At 43.1% G+C, this 12,372-nt stretch overlaps 1 protein-coding gene across 1 annotated transcript; it reads left to right on the forward strand.

The window, feature by feature from the left end:
• The first annotated feature begins 1,665 nt into the window (after positions 1-1,665).
• Positions 1,666-11,289, forward strand: HEY2 (hes related family bHLH transcription factor with YRPW motif 2). Its single transcript, XM_037520356.1, has 5 exons — positions 1,666-1,909; positions 3,842-3,920; positions 4,057-4,140; positions 6,453-6,534; positions 10,468-11,289. Exons 1-5 carry the CDS (start codon positions 1,827-1,829, stop codon positions 11,151-11,153), a joined length of 1,014 nt encoding a protein of 337 aa, XP_037376253.1. The 5' UTR covers positions 1,666-1,826; the 3' UTR covers positions 11,154-11,289.
• The last annotated feature ends 1,083 nt before the right edge of the window (positions 11,290-12,372 follow it).

The raw sequence follows: 12,372 nt of genomic DNA on the forward strand, positions 1-12,372 counted from the left end.
GGGTGAAGTTTCAGAAAGTCTGGATAGAACGTTTCGGGTTTCTGTTCGCACGGTTATTGCAGGCACCGCGGTGGGGGCAGCACAAAAGAGGCCAGGGCGTGTGAAGAGGTTTTGTGTTTTAATGAAGACTTAACACGCGGGCTGCGGGTCCTTCCAGGGCTCGCTCTGCCCAACCCCCGCCCCAGCCCTGTCTTTTCACGTCCATCTTCTTCCCTGTCCCGCGCAAGTCGTGCTTGTGCGCGCGCGCGCGCGCCGGGGGGAAGGAGATGGCGTGTCAAAGGGACACCCTAGGCAGATCTCCAGAAAAATACAAATCCGTCCCTCGAGGTGGGTTGTGGTGATTGATAGACGCCCCTTTCCCAGAGGCGTTTCTCCACTAACTACTGAGCGGTCCTGGAGCAACCAGTGGCGTCTCTAGCTCCACCTTGGCCAAACCTCCGCCCGCCAGCCCGGCTGCCCACGCTCGGTCAGCTCAGCTCCTGCTCTCAGTCGCACACAGACAAAGCCGGGTCAAAAATATCACAGAGCATGGAGAAAAAAGAGCAGCTGAAAGCGTGTCTGAAAGCACACCTGGAGTTATACAACCCACGCTCGTGCACACACAAAAAAAGGCACCAATTCGTACTTTAGAAAACAAAGTCAGTTTCCAAGAGCAATTTTTGCTCACCCGGGAATCGAATTTACTCCACTGCTACGAGTGCACACAACAGGGAAAAGTGGAGAGCTGTGGTTATCTGGATAATTCAAGCCCCAAATCTCCTACTTGAGACTCTATTCAATGGTGTGCTGCAACACCCGCGTCGCTGGTCTAGCACTTTCTGCCGCCAGTGTAGACGCAACTCCAACCCACGGTGCCTTGGCGGGCTCAACTGTCCGCAGCCCCTGCGGCCCAATGGAAAGAACTGATTTAGACCAAGTTGCAAATCACTTGGCGGCCGCCCTCTCGGACCCTCCGGGAGCCAGCGGCGAGGCCCCTGGTCGGGGAGACGCGCGTGCTCATCTGTCCACAGCCCCGAGGCCGCGGACGCAGCCTTGGGAGTTGGCTGGGAGCAAAAGCAACTTTGATTTAAAGTTTTCAAAGCCCCAAGAGGGCGAAAGTGACCGCCAGGGTCAGCCAGTCAGCAGTTTTGGTGCAGACAAGGGACAGCCGAGTGGGGCGGCTCGGTGCAGCCACGGCGCCCCCGGACCTCACACGCGCCCGCTCACACCCAGCCACGCGCGCGGGTCACTCTCTACAGACGGCACCGGCACTTCACCGGCAGACGGCGGGGCGCGGAGAAGGGCCCAAGCGGCAGATCCAGGGCCCGCCCCTCGCCGCCCGCCCCCGCCCCCGCCCCCGCCCCCGCCCACGCCCACGTCCGCTCGCCCCCCTAGCCCGAGTTCGCAACCTCCAGCTCGCGCCCGCGGCGCCGTCTCCCCGCCCGCGCGCGGCTCCCGGGCCCCAGGTGCACCGCGGCGTTCCCACGCCGGGACCCGGGGCTCCCAGCGGGCTTCGGCGTACGCGGCCCCGCCCCTCCCTTGCAGCCAATCGCGGGCCGCGCCCACCCCGAGGGGGCGGGGCTAGGCGGGGCGGTGGGGGCGGGAGCGCGGGAGGCGGCGAGGTGGCCCCGCCCGCGCGCGGGGGGGGCGTGGCCGGCGCCGGCTCTTGCGGCCGGGCAGGGCTGCGGCGTGGGAAAGAGCCCCGTGGAGCCGACCGCGCCGCCGCTCGAGTCGCGTCTAGCCCGGTCCGAGGCGGGAGGAAGGGAGGAGGCAGGCAGGGAGGGCGCTGCGCCCCGCTCGGTGTTGCTGGTTCCGGCCGGGCTGCGCCCCGCGCTGCCTTCACCGCGATGAAGCGCCCGTGCGAGGAGACGACCTCCGAGAGCGACATGGACGAGACCATCGACGTGGGGAGCGAGAACAATTACTCGGGGTGAGCAGGGGTGCAGGGGAGCTGCGGGGACCCCGAGGCGTCGGGGATCGCTGTGCACTGGCGGCTCCGTGGAATTCCCGGGGCTCCTCTTGGCCGCGTCCTAGCAGAGCGGGGAAACTTCAGCCGGGGAGATTTGGAGGGGTGGGCGCCCCGGGAGCCCACGTCGGGTGTGGCGAGGGATGTGGGTTTCCACCCCAGGGGTGGGGCGTTGAGACCCGGGGCGCCTCGGCGAGGACGTGCGGGAGCTGGCGGGGGAGGGTCCCGGGCTGTCAGGGTGGGAGCGCGGGCTGGCACGTCGGGGCGACGGGTGACGCCCTCCCCACCGAACCTGTTTGAGAGCACCTTCCAAATGGGCTGGGCCCAAAGAAAAACGAAAAAAGATGGCTTGTCTTTAGGGGAAATTAAAGCAGTTTGCTATGTCAAGGCTAAGTAGGCTGAGCTTTACGGATTTACCGTGTGTGACTTGGCAGACAGGAGATTGACAGATGGAAGGGTCGTTTGAGGCATCATCTCTTTTACTGCTTGAGCTTAAGTCAGGTGAAGATCGGGGTCGTGATCACAGAAGCCAAACCCCCACTTTCCAGTGACAGGGAGATTACCGAGGTATTTTAATGCTAAGGTGGTCAAATGATAATTGCTTCTAATTGGCATCCCCAGAAGCATCTTAATTATTTCTCTACAGCTGTCACTCAAAGAGCGCAATTCTTCTACCTTTGGAAAACTGGTTTTCTTTCACATTGTTATTCGAATTGTAGAATTAGCTACCAACGAAGCCTGCCTGCAATCTCAAGAGTAAAGATATTTACATCCAACCTTGTTTGCAGAGAATCTTCTAAATAGTCAAGTGTATTGTCTTAAAAATGAGATCTGAAAAACAGAAGATGTCATGTGAAAGGTGAAACCAGTTGAAAAGGGGTGGGAATGAGATGGACAGTTAATTCAGAAATAAGATCCAGAAGTGAGAAGGTGAGATAATAAGAACCTGGTGTGTGCAACATTTCTAAAATGAAAGAGAACAAATAGGGACCTGGAGAATCCCGGAATGTAAGGCGTAGTACCCATACGTTATCAAGGGAAACAGATACACGCTAGAAAGGATCATAAAAATTATGACAAAATAATTTGATTGAACTTTCAATATCAAATACCTTTTCATTACCAAACTCCAGAAGGATTGCATCTCCTGGAGGTTTAAGGTTAGATTGAACACCGAGAGATACTCACCACAGTTCCATTTTCAAAGCGAAAGGTTTATCTAGTAGTTGGTTTAATTTTAATTTCCATATGATTGGTATATTTAATTTGAGTGTTCATTTAGTATGCAGAATTATAAATTTGTCACAGTTTTTCATGTCCCTGAGGTATGACTGAAGTTTTAAAATAGTTACATAACTTATGTTTCTCTTAAAGATTGCATCTAGGGACAACAGTTTGACACGTGATGGCTGTATATCTATTTGATAGTGGGGCTAAACATGGCCTTTATTTTAAAATAGCTTTGCTTTGTTCAGTGTGTCTGATGGGAAGGAGGAGGAGGGATGCTATTAGAGATTAGTTGACTTTTAAGAAACATTATTATCGAAACTCGGAAGTACTGATATCTAACTTTTCACCCTGACTGACCCTAACTATTTCACTGGGAGACTAAAAAGTTCAGGGACTTTTTGCCAATGGATACAACATCTGGATTACTCATTAAAATTTGAAGGAGAAAAAGACATAATTCCATGATTCCTGAAAGGAGATACAAATCTGAAAGCATAGTATGGTAAGAGTATGAAAGCAAAGTCTGTTAAGCAAGAATTAAGAGTAAAATAACACAGACTTGAACTGTGCAGTAAGTCTGAAGTATGCAATGGGGTGCCATCAAGTACCCAGAATAAACTATTGTTATGTTAATGCAGCACCTGACAGAGTCTTCCTGTTTCACAGGCAAAGTACTAACTCTGTGATTAGATCGAATTCTCCAACAACAACATCTCAGATTATGGCAAGAAAGAAAAGGAGAGGGGTATGTGATTTTTTTTCCTTTTTATTTTATGTAATTCAACCTAATGTGTAACAGTTGTATTTTTCCATTATGAGTAATTTTATCATTTGTGCACTCATAAACTTTTGCTATTGTTGTTTTGCTTTTTGGGGGACAGATTATAGAGAAAAGGCGTCGAGATCGGATAAATAACAGTTTATCTGAGTTGAGACGACTGGTGCCAACTGCTTTTGAAAAACAAGTAAGCTACCCCCAACCCTGACCACCCCATTAAAAAGCTCAGAAAAATCTGAATCTCTCATCTGGGAATGTCGGTTCTTGTTAAAGCTCATTAAAATAATGGTGTATATGCCCTGATCTGGCACAGAGCAGCTATTTCAATAAAATGCTTTGTTGTGGCAGAACTATTAAAAACATAATCCATCATGAAGTTGAAAAACATTTCTATTCTTTTAGTTTATTTTCCCCTTAAGGGGAACAGTGTTCATGCTTTCTCTGTTCTTTCTATGAATAACAGTAGTGGTTTTCTTTAAAACCATGCTGTATTCAGTGTTCTTCCAAAAAAAATAAATAAATAAAAGATATCATGTGTGAAATTTCATTTTTGTCTCAAACTGTTAAAAAAAAGTAAGCATGTATATTTTAAAAATAACCAAATTCCAGTAACATTTCCAGCTATATTACCTAAATCATAATACCAACAAAATTTATTTACCAAGCCACTTGCTTTCATTTTAATCCCTAAGTTAATAGAATGATGTTCTATTTGGGACACCTTTTTGGTAAATTGTTAAAAAAAAATCCTTTAAAAGTTTAGTTAAAATCAAATAAGCCTTAAATGTCCCAGTTCAGAATTCAAGTATTCCTTTACAAAAAAGATTTTACACATGTAGAAAAGTAGGAAACCAAATGTTTAAATCTTCCTTTATTGTTTTAGAAAAGTCATGTTTCTTCTCCTGCTGAAATGGCTAATAGTACAGATTTCTAAAAGCATCTTTCAAAGAATATGGCATCATACCCTTGCTGAAAATATTTTCAGTTTATTTCAAATAGGGTATAAATTGGCAGTTGTTTGTTTATTCCATTCTGTTGTTTACTTCTTGAGCCATAAGCATGAAACTAGCTCTACAAAACCTTTGGAAATCATCCAGAAACTTCAGTTTAGTCACTTTCACTGAAACTATTATACATCTTCTTGAAAAAATTGAACATTGATGGAAGTACAAGATGTAATATGATATTGATTATGTATTCTTGAAAGAATAAAAAGACACTCATTCTATATGCCAAAACTGCTTGGGATTAGCTAAATGTAACATGAAAATTGTAGTTTTGGTTAGTGTACTTTCAGTGACAATAAGCTGAAAATGAAAATAGCCATAATCAATGATGTTTTCACTGTGGGTAGCGAAATACCTACAGTGAAGACGAATAGTCAGTTTGGTGATTTTTTTTTTTAATTTGTTGCATTTTTTTTTTAATGTTGACTTAAAACAAACCTTAAAAGCAAACTTGAGTTGTTTGGCAGCTAGTTACGGTAAATACAGGCTTTCCCATTTTCAGAGCTTGGCTACCTCCCCTAATGAGCTGGCCCTGTCACAATACGATTAGGAGTATTCTCTCAAGCAGTTCAGTAACTCTGGAGCTCTCACCCTCTACTGGGTGCTGGTAATTTTTACAAAACAAGTAAAACATAGGAACCTGAAATAAACCTCAGTGTCCTTTTCCAAAAGACACTGATTTAATTACCGACCTCTTCCAGGAAATTAAAAACCACCCACAGCCCTCTGGGACAGTTTGAGGTGGCACATTTGTATTTCAATTGGTTTCCAGGGATTGCTTTTTTTTTTTTTTTTTTTTTTTTAATAAAAGGGGACACAAAAATGTTTTCCAAGACTGTTTTACTAAGATCTATTTAAAGGAATCAGATTTCCTTAAGCTCTTATCATGCTTTCTAGATAAGCAGTAAATTATGCTTTCTTACTTATCGCTGTGGAATTCACAGTGACACCTGCTGGTAATTATTGGGGAAAAAAACTTTAAAAGTTCTTTTTTAATTTCTGGTTCTGCTTACCCGTGTTCTAGTGTGATACATCTTAAAGACTTACTAGGATTTTTTATTTTTGAAAAATATCAGTTTTTAACAATCATTTGCTAAGACCCTATTTCCTTACCCTCCAGAGTTGGATTCAACCAATGTAGACTTCATTATGCTTTAAGACTATGGGATGTCCCCTAATAAAGCGTATTATTAACCAGGCTAGGGATTGGATGCGAAGTTTGAGTTTTTGCAACTAATACAGTTCTGTTGGGGTGATCTTAGGAGGAGATAATTGCTCATATGATTAAAAAAAGAATTATTATGTATTTAGTTTTTAAAACGTAAAATGGCAAAAATCTATCAGTAGTTCATCTAAAGTTTGGAAATAATTCTGATTTTTTGGTGAATAAATTAAAGTTAGAATTTTTTTATGAGAGGGAAAATTGAAGATTCAGTATAAATCAGTAATTCAGTTTCTGTAGGCCTTACAAGGTTATTATTTATTTATGAAGGGATCTGCAAAGTTAGAAAAAGCTGAAATATTACAAATGACAGTGGATCATTTGAAGATGCTTCAAGCTACGGGGGGTAAAGGTAAGTGACTTTATTTTTCTCTTCTTTCCACCTTTGTCTTTTCACTTCTTCCCTGTAAGATGGTAAAGAGATCATAGTTGGACAGTTCTTTAACAGCTGAGATAGGAGGGCCTAGATTAAAGATGTGGAAATCAATGCTAATGGCAGGATTGAACTCGTGGGAAATAACATCTAGAACAAAAGAAGTACTTGACCCTGGAGACTTGTGTTTGCTTTCATGATACTGTGAGAGTAAAGCCTCATTCACAGCAGCCTGGTCAGGGATTTGTTTGGGACTTCAGAAGTGCATGCTGGAATCTGTACAGAAAGACAAAACAAACACACAAACATCCAAACAAAAACAGGAGGTTAGAGGCAGTCTGTTTCTCTTCTTTGCCCTTCGCTGAACCTCTCCATTAAATCGGAGCCAGGACTCAGTATATTGCAGCTATTCCAAAGGAAGTGACTCTAGAATTATTTTCATTGTTGTTTTCAGATTTTGGTTAGTCTTGGACTTAGATCAGACAGAACATTTAAAGTACAGGTAATGAATCTCTGTGCTAGATGCTATTCATAGAACGGTCATTCCTGTGGAGGGCAAACAGGCACAGGTGTCCTTGGCCCAAGCCCTCAAGAAATTTCCTTTTTTTCTGGATAGTGATTTAGGAAAAGTTATCCAGGGGAGTCAGGGACAGGCAGATCCTAATCTCATGCTAAAAGTAGGTTGAGATCCTGAAAGCTGTAGTATTTAGTCAGAGCTCATTATCCCGCTTCTCAAACATCACTCACTTGATTTGCCCTTTTGTACCTTTTTCACCCTTCAAGCTGGTCTTTGCTACCCATTGTCATCAAAGGTGGTATGCATTATATTTGACAACTGGGCGAGGAGAGGGTACCACATGGAGCTAAGTGCTGCAGCTAGAGCCCAGAGACTTCTCTGTAATGACAGCCAACCTTTTACTATAGAACTTCATAATTTGCCCTAATCCAGGCAGGGGCAGGACATTGCAGGGAAGGAACTGTTGACCGATTGGCATAGAAGTATTTTAGTATTTAATTCCAGTAGTCGGTACTCTGCGGACCTGTGGGACATCAACCCTGATCTCCAGCATCTTTTTTCTGTGTCACGTGGGAAGGGGGAGATCATTGTCTTAAGAAACTTACACGGTGTGACTTATCCTTTGTTGTACCTTCTCAAGGTGCATCTGAATGAACAGCCATCCTGAGTTGGCATGGAATCATGATTTCCACACATTAAAATATAACCCTATGCCTAGGATGCAAATCCTCTTCTCTAATAGAGAAAATAACCAGATGAGATTATAGTAGCCAGTGTTCCAGCCCAGCTTAGCTACTGCCGCAACTTTAACCTGAACAGAAGGGCTCTTCTGTACTGCAAGCCCTTGACTGAGCCTGTGAGTACTCCATGCAGTGAGGGCCCCCCAGCCTCTTGATTCTGTCTTTATAGTTGGCTATCCCAGGATGTTAGGAGATTGTTTGAATTTTCAATTCTGCAAAAAAATGTTTGATTGCGCTACCTCCCTGGGCATCATTAGCTACAAAGCTAAGAGCTGTTATCAGGGTCTCAGACATTTGGCATGAACTATACTTCTAAAGAGCAATATAGTGCTTATGCTTTATTATGAAAACTAAGTTATATCTTGGTTGCTATTCTTGGCTACCTGACGGTCCTAAAATTTGTCCCAGAGTAGCTTATGAATAGACATTTCCAAGCGAGCTCCCTGCAGGTCGCCTGACTGCCAGGTCAAAGAGAGGTCACTGAGCAGGAGAATGTGTGGGCCTTGAAAAAGGAGGGCTGTCTGTGCAGGCTCACATTGTTGAAGACTCAAAACCCTATAAAGGCCTGATGGGGTAGTGGTGAAGGGCATGGACTCTGCAGTTGGGATGCCTGATTCCAAATCCTGCCTCTGTGACCCTGGATAAATTACTAACCTTCTCTGAGCCCCAGTTTCTCATCTGTGAAATGAGGGCAGTGTTGTAAGTTTATTGACATAAAGCTATAGAGCGGTGCTGACACAGAGGAAGTGTTAGGCCCCTGTGTTATGATTATTGGCCCAAGATCCAGTCATAGGAGACAATAGTTCATTGTTATTTCCCTCTGTATTCAGCAATAGAATAAAAATTAAATAATTTATATTCCTTAAGATGCAACAGAGAAAGACGTATACAGCAACAAACCTCAATTACTTCGTGCCTACTTGTGAACATTTTTGGAAGTTTCTGGAGTTCCAGTTGTGTTCATTGATTCTTTACAGTTGAGTGGTATTGCAATAATTTCTAGAGAGGGTCTGGTAGATTAACTTAAATTTCTAAATCTCTCTGGGTTTATGGACTCTGTCTATTCTGATGATTACCTCCCTCCTTCTCTCATAGAAACCAGAAGTCTTCAAAACCCCAGAGAGAACCCTGAGGACTCTCATGTGAAATTTTTCCATGGAGCCTCCTTCTTCAGGAAGAGTTCTCCCTTCTAATTCCAGGGGCTTCATTGCTAACTGTGCTCAAGTCCTGGGATGCTATTTTTGTTGCTGCTTTTCCACATTTCATGATATTCTCTTATATCAGTTTTGTACTGTTGTCATTACTGTTTTAATAGTATATATTTTTGCCTCAAATGTCTTTCTGGGACTTAAAAATTTCTGTTGGAATTCATGACTATTTTTAATATTGTGAATACTATTTCGCAAAGTGTTTTTGATTACAGAATAAGATAGTCTCATTTTTAATAGATAATAAATGAAACAGGTAATATTTTGACCTGTATAAACATAAAAAAAAGTAATATAGTAAATACCTTAGGTAAAAATAACCTTGGTTACTGTGGTTGTTTCTCATCTGTGTATACACACATCCCCAAAGTAAGTCATTTAAACCTTCAAATTGAAAACTTTCTAAATTCTGAAGAGTATGTATGCATATGTTGGCAATCATTCATTCAAAGTGGTGATATTTTCCCAAATGTATTATGATTATTGCACCCTGAATTGATGCTGATAATAATCAGACATTACTATTTTCTATGCCAACATATTATCTTGGATAAAGCGGGGCCTTCAGCTATTTTTATGGTAGCAACCACAGTATGTGCATACACACTATATGTATTTATATGTGTATGTGTGTGTGTGTTTGTGTGTGTGTGTGTGTATGTATATATATCTTCTTGAGTGAATGCCAGGAAAAATCAAGCTAACTAATAAAGGAACTATATATTTGAACTTCAAGAAAACTTGGAGTTATTGTAATCCCATATTAGTAAAGCAGCCTCATAGTGCCTGAAGATCTTCAAATTAGTAACTAGATTTTCTTTTAAATCATTATGCTTTCACTAACTTTTGTCCAAAGTAATGCCAAGACGTTTTCACTTTATTAATTAAAAAACACTATGAGTCAAAAGCATTTATGAATTTATGAAGAGATTCTGACACATTTTTAAATAAAGTCCTCACGTTGCTAACATGTATTTTAAATCTCTGTTCTAAATGCCAATGAAGTGAGGATGTTTCAGATAAGCCTTAATCTGCAACTCATGTGACAGAGACAGAGAGACTGAAACGCTGTATTACTGTGAAAAAGTTTACTAGGGAATTTCATATCCCACCTTTCAAGAGGAGAGACACTTTTTTTCTGCAAGTATTTGAAACATGGGTGTTCTTAATCCCCCACCCCCACCCCGCCTACTGTGCTATTTGGTTGCAAAAACAACTGTAGTGTAGAGCACTGGCAGAGATGTGACACATGTGAATTGCAAAGTATGCTCTTAACTTCCGTGAAAATTAAAACCATAAATAGCTGAAGGATTATCAAAAAGGATTATCATTCTTCTCAAATCTTCTGAGGAGCAGATTGCAACATAGATGGTAGATACTCTTAGTAACTGTCTCACTTTCTCTCATTCTCTCCCCTTGCCCCTACTTTGCTCAAACCCCCTTTTAGGCTACTTTGATGCACATGCTCTAGCCATGGACTTCATGAGCATTGGGTTCCGAGAGTGTTTAACAGAAGTGGCCAGGTACCTGAGCTCGGTGGAAGGCCTGGACTCCTCGGATCCCCTGCGGGTGCGACTAGTCTCTCATCTCAGCACATGTGCCTCGCAGCGGGAGGCTGCGGCAATGACATCCTCTCTGGCGCACCACCACCACCCTCTCCATCCTCACCACTGGGCCGCAGCCTTCCACCATCTCCCCACAGCCTTGCTCCAACCCAATGGACTCCATGCCTCCGAGTCAACACCTTGTCGCCTCTCCACGACTTCAGAAGTGCCTCCTGCCCACGGCTCTGCACTGCTCACGGCCACATTTGCCCATGCAGATTCTGCTCTTCGGATGCCATCGACGGGCAGTGTCGCCCCCTGCGTGCCACCTCTTTCCACTTCTCTTTTGTCCCTCTCAGCCACTGTCCATGCAGCTGCTGCAGCAGCCACTGCAGCTGCACACAGCTTCCCTCTGTCTTTTGCAGGGGCATTCCCCATGCTCCCCCCAAATGCAGCTGCTGCAGTGGCAGCCGCCACCGCAATCAGTCCCCCCTTGTCGGTATCAGCCACATCCAGCCCTCAGCAGACAAGCAATGGAACAAACAGTAAACCTTACCGACCCTGGGGGACAGAAGTGGGAGCTTTTTAAGTTTTCATTGAACTTCTTGCAATAGTAACTGAATGTCCTTCATTTCAGAGTCAGCTTGACACCTCTGCACCCTGAAAGTAGCCATACAGATGTCTCCAGATCCACAAAGGAACAATAAAGCTATTTCAGACACAAACCTCACAAGTGGAAATGTGGTATTATCTTTTCTCTCTCTCTCTCTGTCTCTTTTTTTGTTTGTTTGTTTTTTTGTTTTTTTGTTTAAGGCAGCTTGGCAAGTGACATCAGCAACTTTTGAAAACATCACACTTGTTTCCATTTACAAGTTTCCTGGAAAATATATGGACTGTACCATCCAGCAGTACATCAGTTTATGAATTAGGGAAGAAAAATTCTGATTAAATTCTCTTGACACTAGATGGAAAAAAATATATTCCTGTTTCATAAGTGCCTGAGCTAGTAAAGTTTTCTTCTGAACATAAAACTTGCACAGCATAGAAAGTTAAGGGACAGAAGTCTTGCTTTTAGGCTGCAGACCTTTTAATACAATGCCAGACAAGAATACTCTGTTGATACCAACAGGATTTTATTGGCAAGAAGGATTGCTGAAAATAATTTTCATGTTGAAAGACCTAGTTTTATCTTAGTTTGCTTTCTTTGTACGGACTTGCTAGTGGTGATATTTAGCAATGCATTGGTATAAGCAATTATTCCATCAGTGCTTAGATTAACAACCATTTCTGCCCTTCCTGCAAGCCCTCAGGCACTTTTTTTTTCCATTGCTGAAAACATGGTGCTTCTTTATGGTGATCATACACTTATAGAGTGCACCTAGAAGTAGTTGCCTGCTGTGTAACCCCCAGATGCCTATTTGAAAACTCTTCAGTTTGTAAAAGTTTGGATTAATTTATTCAGTTGCATTTGAGCTATTTTTATGTATCCTTTTCATTTGTCCTGATAACATATCATATCTATTCTTGTCACCTCTTGAAAAAAGTTGCATTTCTAGAGGTGATGAGACAGGGAGAAAGCATTGGGAAGAGAAAAGCCACAATTTTTAAGTGCTCTTTGTCAAACTCATGGTTGTGTTTAATTCCAAATCAAGATGAATGTATGCAATGGATGTATATAAATTATTTTTGTCCATGCCTAGATTAGTGCTTCGTAATGGTGTTTTGTTTTTGTTTTATTTTGTTTAATGACAAAATTCTTAATACATTGAAGTTGAGCACATGGGATTTTATGTTTGAAAGATAAAGAC

This window comes from Talpa occidentalis, unplaced genomic scaffold (assembly GCF_014898055.3).
Source record: "Talpa occidentalis isolate TD23 unplaced genomic scaffold, MPIMG_talOcc4v2.1 talOcc4.2, whole genome shotgun sequence".
In the NCBI taxonomy this organism is placed as follows: domain Eukaryota; kingdom Metazoa; phylum Chordata; class Mammalia; order Eulipotyphla; family Talpidae; genus Talpa; species Talpa occidentalis.